Below are 14,024 nucleotides of genomic sequence, written 5' to 3'. Positions count from 1 at the left end.
GCTACAGCTGCCTCCAACTTCAGCCACGCACAGCTCCCCTGCCTGCAGTGCGAACGTATGGGAATGGGCAAGCATTGGCACTTAAACACTTCCAAACTCCTAACTCCATGAGGAAACACTCAGCTTCCAAGAAATTAAGCCCTGTAATTAAGCCTGGAGTTGACCAAATCTTGTATGTAAAAACCTGACTTATATAGCTTCTTTTGCATAAACAAAAGTGACATTGAGGAAGAATTGCTGCCTTATGCCAGTGTAATCAGCTCATATCCAGTCATGAACCCACCAAAAATAAATATTTTAGAAAAAGCGTTAGAGCCTACAGCGATAGTTTCTTTCCCTTTTTTTCTGTTACATTTTTGGTGTGGTGGGGGAAAGAAGGATGCAGGAAGATTATTTCTGAATAGACAAAAGATGGGAATAGACATAATAAAGATGCGATACCATTAATATATTCAGTTCTTCCCAAATCCCTCCCCCTCCTTTCTAGTGCAGATACTGAAGAAAACGCATCTGCCCCGGCAGAAAGCTCGGTCATTCGGCTCCTCCGATTCCGTAACCCGGGGTTCCTTCTCGGCCAGCGGCACCCCGCTGGGGACACTAAGCCCACCCGCCGGGGAGTGCCCGTCCCCGCCGCCGGGGACCCGGGCCAGCGCAGCCCGGCCTGCGGGCACGGCGCATCCCCAGCGCTCCCCGCCGCCGCCGGGAGCTGCCCTCGGGGGGATGCTCCGCCAGCTCCTCCGAAGGATGCTTCACCCTCCAAAGTCGCTCCCTCCCTGCGGCTCCCACCGCCTCGGCGACCCCTCCTGCTCCTCCCCTCCTCGGGGGGAGCAGACATTTTGAGGCAGCGCATCCCACGGCCCGGCGAGCCGCAGCGGTGCGGGCGAGGCCTCCCGGCGGCGCCGCTCACCTGCCAGCTCGTCGGGCTCCAGCCCGCTCTCCGCGTCGATGCCGCACAGCACGAAGTAGTGGGCGAAGCGGCAGGGCGCCGCGCCGGGCCCGGGGTTGCCGCTCCCGCTCATCCCGCCGGCGGCGGCTCCGTGCGGCAGCAGCGCGGCTCGGGCGCGCCCGCGGGCCGGTCACGGCGCGCCGCCCCCCATCCCCATCCCCGGCGGGGCCGCGCAGGCGGGCACCGAGCGGCGGCGGCGGCTCCGGCGGGCGGCCCCGCTGTCAGCTGAGCGGGGCGGGGACGGGCGGGCCGCGCCGCGCCGCCGGACCGCCCCCGCGGGGCATTTAAACCCTGCGCGGCCGCCCCCGCCCCGCGCCCTGGCCGGGCGTTCCCGGCGCCGCGGGAGAGCCGCGGGCGGCTTTGTCCGCAATCCCTGCGATACGCGGTTTAAGCTTTAAGCTCCCTCGCGTGTGAGAGGCAGAGGCTGCCTTTATTTAAATAAAGCAGGAGACGGTGCCGCTTCCTATCGGGAATGTCTCTCCCCCCGTCCCCCGAGGCAGCTCCTGCTGCCGGAACGCGCCGAGCCCCGCCCGGCGCCCGGGCTGCGCTGAGCACTTCCTGCGGGAATCCTGCCGCGGGAAACGGCGGCTGCTCCTCCCCGGCCGAGTGGGGAAGCGACAGCCGCCACCCGCGGCCGATGCTTCTGTGCGCGCTTCGCGAGGGATGGCACTCGTACCACCTTATGGGAGAGCTTGTTCTTCGCTACCCGCACTCCATTGCAAAGCAAAAATCTAAAATGTTGTTTCGTTCCCAGTTTATTTAAGACTTTGGAGCTATTCTGCCGCGTCCAGAAAGAAATCAGCTTTATTTTACCCCAGCTGCTAGAATCTTTCTCGTTAGGATTACCCGATGCCAAAATACTGGCAGGTCCGCCCGGGAGCAGCACCTACTCATAGAGATGATTCTGTTGAAATTCTAACTCTTTCTTCTCCAAAGTGATGAGATCCCCTATATGTCGATAATTCTGATATCTAGGCATCACACGGAGGTCGTTGGCAGAATTCAGTATTTTCACTTTTATCCTTTTGTGTTTTATCTGTTTGTTAGTCTTGGTCCGTGCCATCTGTAATAATTGCAGTCTCGTCATTTTCTTACTGTGGACTCCTATGACGCCTTTATTTTACCTCTTAGCAGTGTGAATCACATATTTTCTTTTTATAGTTTACTTTTGTCCGTGTTCAATAAGTGCCTTTGATAAGAAAATGCCTACAAGGAAATTGATATTACATCTAGTTTGTATCATTTTATGGAGGTACATGGAGTAACTGTCTGACCTGGAAACCACCTAGGTCAGCATCTCTCTCTCTCTCTCTCTCTTCATCCCATCACATTAACTGATTTTATGCCCTTTTATTTCTTAGCTTCCTGTAGTGTTCTGGTGAAAGCAGACAAGAGCTAAACTACTGTTCCCTTCCCAATCTCCAGAAAAAAAAAAATAAATAAATAAATTTAAAAGAGGATGAATCCTCTCACACAATCCTCAATCCTTGTAGTTACAGCACTCAGTAACAACCTGAACCTTGCTGGAGCTGCAGAGAAATTTTCTGTGAGACCAGTCATTTTCTCGACTTTGCACCAGAGCTACGTTGTTTTATTTAGTTTGGTTTGTTTATTAACTTGTATGTATTTGCTTATTCAGCTTTAGGTCAGATGATAAGAGCTTGGCAAGTCAGTCTCTTACTCTCATTCAAAACAAAGTGCTCATATTGTAGGTATCTCTGTTTTTTGAGGCCCGATGGCATGAATGTCTCCAGGAAGTCCAAGACAGAACTTCTCTAAAGGGTGTATGAGTTAAGACTGCTTCTAAAAATAACCCAAAAATTAGCACAATGGTTCTGACCTTTTTACCTTAAGTAAAAACCAGCTGCTAGCTGGTTCTAGATTACTTTGGTTCAGCTGTCTACTGTACAGGGCAGCATTTTTTGCTTGAATAAAATTCAGTGCACAGACACCTCAATCTCAATATAATCAGTAGTGCATATAGCATTTAACAATAGGAAAAAGCACAAAACATGGGATTGGAGGTGTAAAATTAATAAACTCATTATTTTAGGTTAGCTGTAAGGTTGAGCTCCCATTTCTGTATGTCCACCTCCCACAGACACTTTTTTGTGGAGGAATTTTGGGGGGGGCACTGATTTCTTCTCCTAAGACAATTCATCTTCTGGGCACAAAAGTTATCCTAATGAGGCCCCTCAGATCTTTTGCCAAGCAGTGCCAGCAGACCCAGCTTGCCTGGGCTCTGGTAAGACATGTTATGTCCCTGGTCCTGGTTTTTCTCCCCTAAACCCCTCCATCTCAGTTATTCTAGTCTTTCACTCCAAGCTGATCTAGCTTTAGATACTGCACACTGCCTTTGGGTAACTCTTCTTCACTCTTAGAGGTTTTTTTCCCCCTCAATCCTGGCTCTCATCCCAAGGAATCTGTAACTTTAATGACATTCTAACAAAATCTAGGCATTTTGGTTGTCTTTTCACCATCCAAACCCACCCTGCACTGATCACCAGTTCCTCCTGCTTTCAATATTTCTGCTCTAGTTGCAACATTGAGTGCTTAAATTTTACAAAAGTCACAGCAGGTCCATGAAGGTGCTGTGGAACTTCTTGCAAGAGTGAGAGAAAAACAAAGGTGAGGTCTAAAAGCATCACAAAGTGTTACATATACTAACTAATCAGCCAAATGCCATGAAAAAATATGGGAAGCCTGGGAAGCAGCAGTGTCTGATAGGATTGTGCCATGAGACACATCTAGGATGATCAGAGATTACTGGGTGGGATTATGAGTATTTTTGCTTTTCAGCAACAAAAACTGTTGAAGTTCCACATGGGATTTGAATAGGATGAGTGTCTTCTATTCAAATCACATTAACAATAAAGCCAGGGAGATAAGGTTTGTCACTAGCACAGCAGAGCACAAACCAGTGTCAGAACTTCTTACATGTTCCTCCAAGGAACAGGGATAAGGTAGGACTGAGAATTTTGGACTGGGAAATATCTGATTGGCATAGACCAGATCTGCCTGTGACCTTTCACTTTGATCTGCTCTCCTATGGCAGCAGCTTTGTTCCTTCACCAGCTGGATTGCTACTGGCACAACAAAGCAAGGGAAGGTTTTTGGCTTGGCAGATTTGTTCTTCTTCCTTAGGTACTTGGATCTCTAGTTGCCATGAATATTTCTCTCAATGTCAATTTGGTTCAGGTTTCCCTCTCCATAACCTCACAGTGAGTCTTTGTTCCTCAGAACCTGTTAGTTTAAACTGGGTCAAATGCTAACAAGTGTGTCAGCTCCCACTGCCCTTAGGATCTGCCATAAAAGATCAGACCATCAAGCTCTTTGTCCTATTTCTTCAAGAAGCCAATGCCCAATTCTTCAGAGAGCTGGAAAAACCTGCTATTTAAAGGTTCTGTCTCTTCCCCTTGCTATGACACTGTTGCTTCACTTTCTATTTTCTTCATCGCTCATCCATGAATTGGAAATCATGCTGCTGTGATGGATTGCTCACCCCTCCACACAGCTCTACAGTTCCCTCTCTAAGATCTTTCACAAGCTGCCAAGCCACAATGATTTTCCATTGAAAGACTCTCCTGTTTTGCTCTAGTATCTATGGGTTCATGAGATCCTGTAGGGTGGAAGGAAGGAAAACCACTAAGATGTAATATGAACATTTGTAATGCTCAGAACATTTCAACCCTTGGCTGACTTTGTTGAGTGGTGTTGTCAGCTCCTTCACTAGGAGCTGGATATGAATAGTCACCTGAAAGAAATGGGATAAGGATGGGTTAGGGATGGACTCTAAGACCAAAATACAAGTCATTCTGGTACAAAGTGTGGAAGAGTCTATAGCAGAAGTTAGAAAAACAACAACAGCCGAAGATTTTATAGAGAGGTTCATAAAGAATGCAATTTTCATTCTCTGAAATGAAAAATTCTCTGAGCTTATGCAAGAAGACTGCTTAGAGCATAGGAAAAGTGTTGGCTGCCTTAGGGTCTAAACCCAAATAAACCATAAAGCAAAGAACACTTCCTCCAGCCCAATCCATCATTGCTTAGAAAGCAGATACTGCAGGCACATATTCTAATATCTAATCAAATCATAATACTATTAAAGCAAGTAGCTCGCCTTCTATGCCTGCCTCATATCTATAAAGATTAAACTTAAATAAAAGCACATGGTTTTCCTCTGCCACATTGTGTAATTACTATTCATACAGCAGACTTACAGATAAAGTAAAAGATTATTACTTGCCAGAATCTCTGCCATAGGACCTCTGAAGGCTCCAGTGATTTAAAATTTGAAGGTTTTAAATCTCGAATCCCCAATGGTAGCCCATTGCATTTTATTAATTTTGTGTACGTTCATCATGTACATGCTCTTGCATTGCAAACACGTATAGATGCATTCCACTCTTATCTGCTTTCTGAGGGGATCTTTGAGGGAGAGGTTTCATGAGGCAACTGAAATTATGCAATAGTTTATTACACCTTCTTCCCCCCTCCTTCCTGGGACTGGCTCTGTGTTCCCACTGCTTCCTTCACAAACAAATCTGTAGCTTCATCTGCCACTCCTGAGTGCATCCAGCTCACCATCAGCAAACAGAATCCCAAAACATAGGCAGGGATGGAACTGTGTTGTCTGTTTTCATTCACATCACCATCACACTGCAAGCCAGGCTTCTCATCCCTCTGCTGAGGAAGCAGCTCTGCTTCAGAGCTGGCCTCCTCCCTGGCCTTTCAAACCTTCCCTCAGCCTGAATCTGCCTCCTCAAGGGTTTAGTCTTGGAGTGGGAAAGCGACAGCAACCCCTCAGGCAGCAGACTTCAGACTTCACACACTGCCTCAGAAACCACTCCTGGGCAAGTCCTGCGGTTGCCATGCCTGGTTTCTGGAGGTTTGTGTCCTTCACCACCCTGTTTGTTCCTCTCCCCCTGTTCAGTATGGCAAAATAAGCTGTGGTGATTCCTGCCATTTTCCTCTTCTACCTGTGATTCTAAACTGGGATTGTGAGATTCACCTTCCCCTGTCGAGCAATGCATTAGGTGTGTCCCTCACTCCAGGAGAAAGATCATATGTAACCATTACCTTTTGTTTGATTCAGTGCCATGATCCTCGGGTCAAAGGCCTTATTTTGCTCAGAGTAAGGTACACTTCCTGCTCTTTGGATGTAGAAGACACAGACTGTTCCCACTGCTACTGAGATAAAACCTGATGAGCAAAGTACTGCTTGGATAAATCACTAGCATGTCATGCCCTGGTGGAGGTGTTGTGCTGGAGCATCAAGCTAAAGCACCCACACAGAGATTTCCATCTATCTCTGACAGCATCACTTGACCTTGGCCAAATTGCCTGTAACGTGACTTGCAGAAGCACCAGACACCCTTGTGCAAATCAGGTCACTGTGTTTCAACTGCCCTCAGGAAAAGAAAGCAAAGGCTGCCTGAACATCTGCCAGGCACAAAGCTCTATTGTTCCCCAGGCCAGCCTGATGGCGTTGCTCCAGGAGGCAGATGCACCTCTGCACGGGCAGCAGTCCTGACGCCGAGTCCCTCCAGCCCACGCGTCCCAACACCATTGTCTGCTGACAGATGCCTTTTGCCCCAGGCATTCAGTGGGGACAGCAAACCTCTTCATTTCCAACTAATTTCTGCTCTCTGCTGAAGGTGCTTGTTTCCCTGCCTCTAAACTCCAATTCCTCTCTTTTCAGTGCTCCAGAACCCCAGTCCCTTACAAACTGTCTGTTTGGGAAAGACCTGGGAAGGGAGAAGAGTCTTGCAACATAATACAGCTGCCCACGTAAAGCATGAGGAAAAGGCTGTGGGCTTCTTTTTAAAGCACTAGAGCTTCAAAGGCACATATTGTGGCAAGGAGAAAGGCATGAGGGGATCCTGGCAAGCTGCTTGGATCACATGCCCACATCAATATGGTCTGCAGTGGCAGGGGTACAGGCACAGCTGTGTCAGTGGTCTGTGCTCCCAGTTAGATGAGCTCTGGCACTGGGAAACCTTCCAGAGAAGATGCGTTCAAGCTGTCACATCTACCTGAGTAACACCATTGTGTTCAAAGCCTAGTCACAAATATTGCCTGCCTTTATCTCAGTTACCAAAAATCAGGTAGTCCTACGTCTGCCAGTAGCAGTGGTAACGTGAACCGACTCCACCGGTTTCAAGCACTCTGGACGAAATCTGTCCATGAACAGCAGGTAATCTCTTTGTCAAAATGCCTTTGGCCTTATTACAAATGCAATTAGAGTCTGATTCCAACTTCCCTTTGAAGCTTCATTCAGTAAGAAGTGCCAGACACCCTGCATCTACATTACAATGCATCCCAGCACACTTGAAAGCCCAAGGGCATGCTAAGGAAATCCAAAGCCATCGAATCCATAGCCAATATACAACATGCAATCAAGGACGGATGAAAAGTATTTCCTGCAATGAATATGCATTGTGAATTGTTATGTCATTTACCAAGGACTGCCTTTGCTCTGCCCTCTGTGTTCACATCATTGCAGTGGTGTTATGTTCTGAATCTAGAAGCAGCTCATACTAATCAAGGGTCTATTTCAATTTCCTTGCTAGTGCTTTTAGCAAAAATTTAAACATTTACATCCACAGGCTCAGCCACATCTCTCTGCCACTTATTCCCCATGCCCAAGAACAGCACCTCTCCTTGTAGTACTTGCTGCTTAGGAAGGTTACTACTGACAGCAGCTACTCTGCAGCTATTCTGTGCTGCCTGACTGTGCTCGTGCTTTACTGGAAATCAGCTCTGAGCTCACACAGAGGAGCTCAACCAGAAAGAGAGATCAAAGCAGCTTGCTTCTCATTGAAGATCATATTTCTTAGTGACTTCCTTGCAAAGCAATAGTCACAACTTAGTTAAGCCCAGATCCATGCTGAGCAATTCCAGCAGTTCCCATCAAGCACATCCTTTGGGTGTGGGAGCATTTGACACTGTCTAATGTGGCAATAAGCTAGCTCAGTACCTCCCTCCAGGCTAAAATTCAGCTGTTACTGGGAAAACACAGTAAAAATTTCTTTCCCAGCTAAATCAGAGCTATTGGCTTCCTGGTGGTCAACACTTCCCAGCAGGGATGAAGGCAAGAGATGATCAGTAACCTTTGGTGCCAGGCACTGTCAGAGTGTCTGGCAGCTCCAACTCTGATGTCAGCCCATGAGTGACATTGAAGGGAGCCAGAAACACACCCTTGGGATGTCCATGGGGAGGGGGATGGCTTGTTGGGGATCCATGAATGGACTGGGCAGAACTGTGGGGAGCTAGAGACCAGCCTGCTGTGACATTGCTTGGGCAGGACTGACAGCCCCAGAGGCACTGAAATAGGGTCCTGGGCTGTGAGCAGGGTGTGGGGAGAGCCAGGGCCAGTAAGACCCATTAGTGCCTTCAAAGCCCTGACACTCAGCACACGCAGCTGAGATGTGCTGCTTTCAGTGGTGGAAGTGTTTACCTTCTTTTCTGGAAGATAGCAGAGCCAGTATGCTTCATAATTCTTGGGCCATTTATTCATATTGAGGCTTAGCTCACCTGCAGGTGCTCCTGCCCTGGCTCCCCCAGCACCAGCTCATGGTGCCACAGCTGAAGAGGGTCACAGTGACACTGCTTCATAGTGACAGAGCTTTAGGGTCACGGTGACACTGCTGCTTCCACTCAATGCAGCTGCTTGCATTGAAGCTCGACACCTCAGCTGATAAAACCCAAGATGTGAGATCACACAGCACAAGGCTGGGGATTCTCAGGCTCTCTTTGCTCTTTGGAGCCCTGGGAGCTGTGACAAGGAGGTATCCAAGCAGCTTCCCACACAATCTGCCCAGCCTGCTCCCAGCAAGCCATTTGGATGTCACTGTATCATGTCCTCTGCTGCAGGGAAAGAAATTGCAGTGTACTGCCAGCACACCAAACTTGGAGAAGCTTGAAATACACAAAGACATTATATATGGGCTAATGTCACCTTGAGATGTTTTGCAAACCAATGCTATAGGATCACTCAGATTAGAAAGGACCTTTGAAATCCTCGAGCCCAACTATTCTTCTATTCACAAGTGTGTTTGAAATCTACTGATACAAAAATACTTTAGGATACTTGCCTGTACCCTAAAGGAGAGGTATGCCAAATACCCTATTTTAGAGGATATGCTACATAAGTATGGATGAGAAAGCCAGTGGAGCCAACACTTTGTAGGATATCAATGAAAATTGAGAGGAGTTTCAAAGACCAAGTGTTTTCAGCTCCTTATGACCTTTCTATGCCTGCATGTGCATAAACAGCAGCTATTCTATCCTCAGTCACATCCAACTTCAGTTTCACTCTCTTCATCATGTGAGTTTTTGTTCATTCCTTTCCTTGCAGTGGTATCACTTATTTTCCATGTCCTCTGGATATTAATGCAAAATAATGGATAGCACAGGTCCTGACATAGCATGACCCCGACTCACAACTAAATTGCTTGAGGACCCTGATACCTGCCCAATAGCAAAGATCAGCCAAAAGAGGAAGCATATTGTGTCAGGCCCTAGGCAAAGAGCTTCCTCTAGATGCTCTACAGAGTAAGCACCACCTGTCTATCTTGTCTGTCTCATACCTCCATTGTTTCCTCTGTCTCCAGGTCCAAATTTCTGGCAGACTACCATGTGGAAGGTGAAAGGAAAAGTTCTGCTGGTGCAAGGCTCTGAACACCAGTGGAAAACTAGAAAATTTGAATTGCAGGAGCAAACCAGCTGCTGTGAACTGATGCAGCTCCTTGAAAACTTGATTTGCTTACCTTGTCCTTTGGCACCAGCTGCTGTTAGCATGGTCCTTAAAATCAGATGACTAAAGGTGCTATTGTTTCAGGATTTGTTTCTGGAACAAGATGGACCAATTTCACTACCTGGAGAAAATAGAAGAATTACTCAGAAGAAGAATTTGTCAAATATGAATTAGAGGTTTAAACACAGTAGTGAATCCAGCCTGCCTGGCAACACACAGAGCCAAAACTGGGAAGTTTGCATTAGGCTCCCAGCTGGTGGTCATGATCTCATGCTCCAGACTAGGTGTTGGTTGAGATCTGGTCTTTGACACTGTTTTTGCTTGTCTGGGAGAAACTAAGGTCTAATATATATACTGAAATAATGAGATGTGCATATCACACATGGATATATCACATATGGAGAGAGTGTAGGACAAAGCTGCAGGTAAGACATGGGATGGGTTTTACAGTCCCAGGAAGTCAGAAGGGATGAGGTCATGAAGAATGACTTTGTGTCACTCAGAAAAACTTAGCTACCTGTTGTCTGGAAACCAGAACAGAGACACTCCATGGTGCTTAAGCAGCCTTTTTCTTGGCTGCCCATACTCAGCTTCCATCATCTTTCAGGGCTTTGCAGGAACACACACAAAATGCCTAAAATAATTACAAAACCTCCAAACAAATAAATGCTCTGATGCCAGCCACAACTGATAATCACAATATTTTGCTGGGACCTGAAACTCAGGAGCCCAAAGGTCATTACTGCATGAGATATATAAGACCCAAAGTGCTACTAGCTCAAGAAGACTTCAGCTGTTCAACTTGAAAATATGAACCATCTAGTTTTAAGAGAAAAACAAGTATCCAAAAATACACCAAAGAGAAGCACAAGCCACCTGACTCTGCACATCTTTTCAATCTTCATTCATGCTAAAAATTTACTCTCATGTCTGACTGCACATGAATAAATCCAGCCAACAAGGCCAAGAATACTTCCATCACAGACATGGACAAAACACAAAACCAAGAATGAGCTCAGAGATAATAGTTTTTGACTTCTCACTCTTAGCAACAAGGCTCTCACAGACAACAGATTTTCTGTGCCCAAAAACCTGAATCTACAGCAGCACAAGGGTAAGATTAATACAGTTTCTCAACTTCATCACCCCACCTCCAATCTGAAAAATAGCTGCACCTTACAATTTTCCCTTCTTGCCTCCACTGCTAGAAGGCATTTGGTGCCTTCATCTCTGCTAGCTGCTGCTCCTTCCTGCTCCTTACCTAATGCAGCTGGCAAGGCAGTGGGGAAAGATAATTCCATGAGAAGCACTTTCAAGACACATCACAAGAAATATGTGACTGTTTTTATGTTAAGACACTTATTCTTCAACTGCCAAAGATGTACTGTTATTCTAAAATTGAATTGTAGCTGAAGGCATGACAGAATAACAGAATTGCCTCTCCCTTACCTAGCCAGAGCTCTCAGCTTCAATTTTACCTTAGCTACTTGCACCAGCTGCATTCTGATAATGACTTGCTTCCACAGCCTCTGAGCAGCCACAAATTGATCCTGATGTGCAAAATTCCTGACTATTCATACTGAGTTGCTGGAGTGCTTTTTACGAGTCAGTTGCATCCTGAATCCATTCATTTTCCCCTTGCTGAATTTCCATCAAGGACTTTTTACCACAGCAAACAGGAGCAGCTGGCCTTGCATCTTGTTACCTGAAGAGGAAGAGTGGGAGATATCCTGGCTGCTGAACCACTGGCCTGCCTTCCTTTCAGTTTCAGCTTTTTATCTGTGAAGATTCATGAGCTATGGGCATGCTAATGTGAAGGTAGCTCCTCTCTGTCCTTGGGCAGCTCCATTTCTTTGTTGTTAATTGGCTCAAACAATATTTCCCCAGACACTTGGGCAGTTGTAGCATCAGCCTAATTCCCTCGACACCGGGGAGTCCCTTGTGTGCTACTCTACAACTGCATTTTGCAAGTGTTGCACTCTTCTGTGATACACCAAATCGATGTTCTGTGGTGATCAAAGATGTCCTTGTCCTCAGAGTAAATTCCAGCACACTTCTGGTAGTTTGCACAGAAATTGTAGCTGAAATTCTTAAGATGCCACCATCTAAAGCAAAAAGCCTTTGGAAATTAAACTCTGTTTTCTCACGATTACAGGCTTTGGTACTTTGCTGAAATAATAAGCACAAAGCTTGTCCTGAAAGGTTAAAGGGTTAGACTCTCATTTAGAGGTATGGCAACTATCACTGGTATTGGGGCTTTCTTATGTCATGCTAGGAATCTGTAAAATCACAACTAATTATTTATAGTTAGATGAGAAAAAATTCTGGTTCTAACATCCCTGCCACTGTTACTGGAAACCTAAGACTTTACCCCTCCTTTTTCACATAAGAAATCTCTCAGCTGGGAGCAGCCAGACAACTTCTTTGAGAAGCTGGAACTAGATGATCTTTCAGGACCCTTCCAACACCAGCCACTCTGTGGTTTTATGATTCTATCCTGTTTAACTGCCTTTGCAAGTATGATCTTGGTCTGTATTAGACAGCAGCGGCTTCATCGAGGTTCCCATAGCTGCTATGTAAAATCATAGTTCAGAAGTTCAGAAAAACTAGATCTGAGAAGATACTTGTTAAAATATCAGTCAAAGAGGCCGGTGATCTAAGTGTAAAAGCTTTCCTGAGAACCATGTCAGGCATAAAATGAAATGTGCAGGGTACAGCTGTACCTGTCAGCATCCTGGTACCAGATCTTACATGGCATGCTGAGCTGATGTTGATAACATTACCAAGTTCTTTATTCCCAGTATCAAGAGGGCAAATTTTATTCACAATTTTTATTTCAGAAAACACTGCATGTTTTATTCACAATTTTGTGCACTATGAGTGTTTTCAGTATCTCCCTTCTTGGAGAGGACTAGCAAGAGCTGCTGAAAGACCTTTGAAACTTCACAGTTCCCCTGGGGGCTCCAAGAAATAATGTTCTTGCTTGAGCTTAAACCACAAAGGTCCACGTTTATACAATTTGAGGGATCATTTCTAAAATGACTGAGTGTGGGTCCTGCTTCAGAAGAGCAAAAGGTAGTTTAACATGTATGTGGATTCCTCGTGTGGGAGGAGGACACCAGCTCTGTCTGGGTCCTGGTCACTCTGCAGCCCAGCACCCAGGGGTCATCTTCTCTTAGGAGGCTGCAGACCACCCGCACTTGAAGAACAGATCCAGGTTCACAAGCAGCTTTCCCACCCTGGAGAGTACATTTTAATTGTAACAAGCTCTCAGATCACTAGATGGCCTCGTAATCTCAGAGATTTGGGCAGCCTCGGGCTCAGGAATTGCCAGGTTTAAACCTCTGGCACCCCAAGTGAAGCAGAATCATCACCTCAGGCGATGCACAAGAGCCTTTTAAAAACGCAGAGCGAGAAATTTGGTACACTTTGTCCCACCGGGAATGTAATCCCGCATTTGTCACTCCTGTTGGAAGCTGCTCGCATTCCCTAAATCCCAGCAGATGGGACAGAGACGAGGTGGGAGCTGTTGGGGAGTCGCAGGGGTCTCAGAGGGAGGTGAGCCCGTTTGGGGGATCTCTCTGTGAAGCTCAGAAACGGGAATTGGAGGGGATGCAGGTGGGTTTGGTTCCTTGTCCCACACCGATGAGTCGCGGTCATTGCCACGCGAAAATGTGGCCCTTGGAGGCTCGGAGGAAACACCAGTGTTTGTAGGTGTGGGTGTCACTGCCGCTGAGCTGTGCCCTCCTGAGGGACAGCAACAGCACGGTGCTGGGACGGGGCCCCCGCCCTCTGCCACGCCGGAGAGGGTCTGGGGAGAGAAAGGAAGGGGCCTTTGGAGCAGCAGAAGCACGAACGGGAGGGATGGAGCCCGTGGAACGGGAACATGCAGAGGAGAAGGCAGAGGTGCCATTGCCCGAGGGCAGAGCTGGCGCTGGGCGCTGCCTGCGGTGGCTGCTGCTGCCGTCTCCAGGAGGCCGGAGAGCTTTCCGTGGGTCACACCGGACTGGCAGTGCCCTGGATCTGATGTGCAAAGGGGGAAAAAAAACCTTCACTTCCCCTGCCGTTCAACTGGGACGTGTGTTATCGCTCCTTTTCCCGCGTGGATTTTTATCAATGTTTTTTAAACACAGGGCCAGTTCACAACGCCGCACGTCTTTCAGAAAAGCCTTTCAAACGCATTAGGAGCGGAGCAGGCCCACGGCACCGCGCAGGGTCCGGACTGGGAGCGGCTGCAGGACGGGAAGGAGAGCCGGCTCGGGTGCAGCGAGGCCTGCGGGCGGTGCGGACCGGGCGGTGCGGGCAGTGGAGCGGGCCGGG

The 14,024-nt window shown here is 47.3% G+C and overlaps 1 protein-coding gene across 6 annotated transcripts in view; it reads right to left on the bottom strand.

Annotated features, from left to right (window-relative positions):
- The window catches only part of DENND5B (DENN domain containing 5B), a 101,172-nt gene extending 99,984 nt beyond the window's left edge, over positions 1 to 1,188 (bottom strand). For 5 of the 6 annotated variants that reach the window (XM_079303418.1, XM_079303421.1, XM_079303420.1 and 2 more), the window contains exon 1: positions 908 to 1,188. In XM_079303418.1, coding sequence (XP_079159544.1) covers positions 908 to 1,019 — 112 coding nt within the window. In that variant the 5' untranslated portion in view covers positions 1,020 to 1,188. The remainder of the gene's footprint in view (positions 1 to 907) is intronic. The other variant, XM_079303423.1, reaches the window with a different exon arrangement.
- Positions 1,189 to 14,024: the final 12,836 nt, after the last annotated feature.

This window comes from Erithacus rubecula (assembly GCF_903797595.1).
Source record: "Erithacus rubecula genome assembly, chromosome: 4".
NCBI classification, from domain to species: domain Eukaryota; kingdom Metazoa; phylum Chordata; class Aves; order Passeriformes; family Muscicapidae; genus Erithacus; species Erithacus rubecula.
Note: the sequence above shows the minus strand (reverse complement) of the source record. Positions and strands in the feature narration are given on the sequence as shown.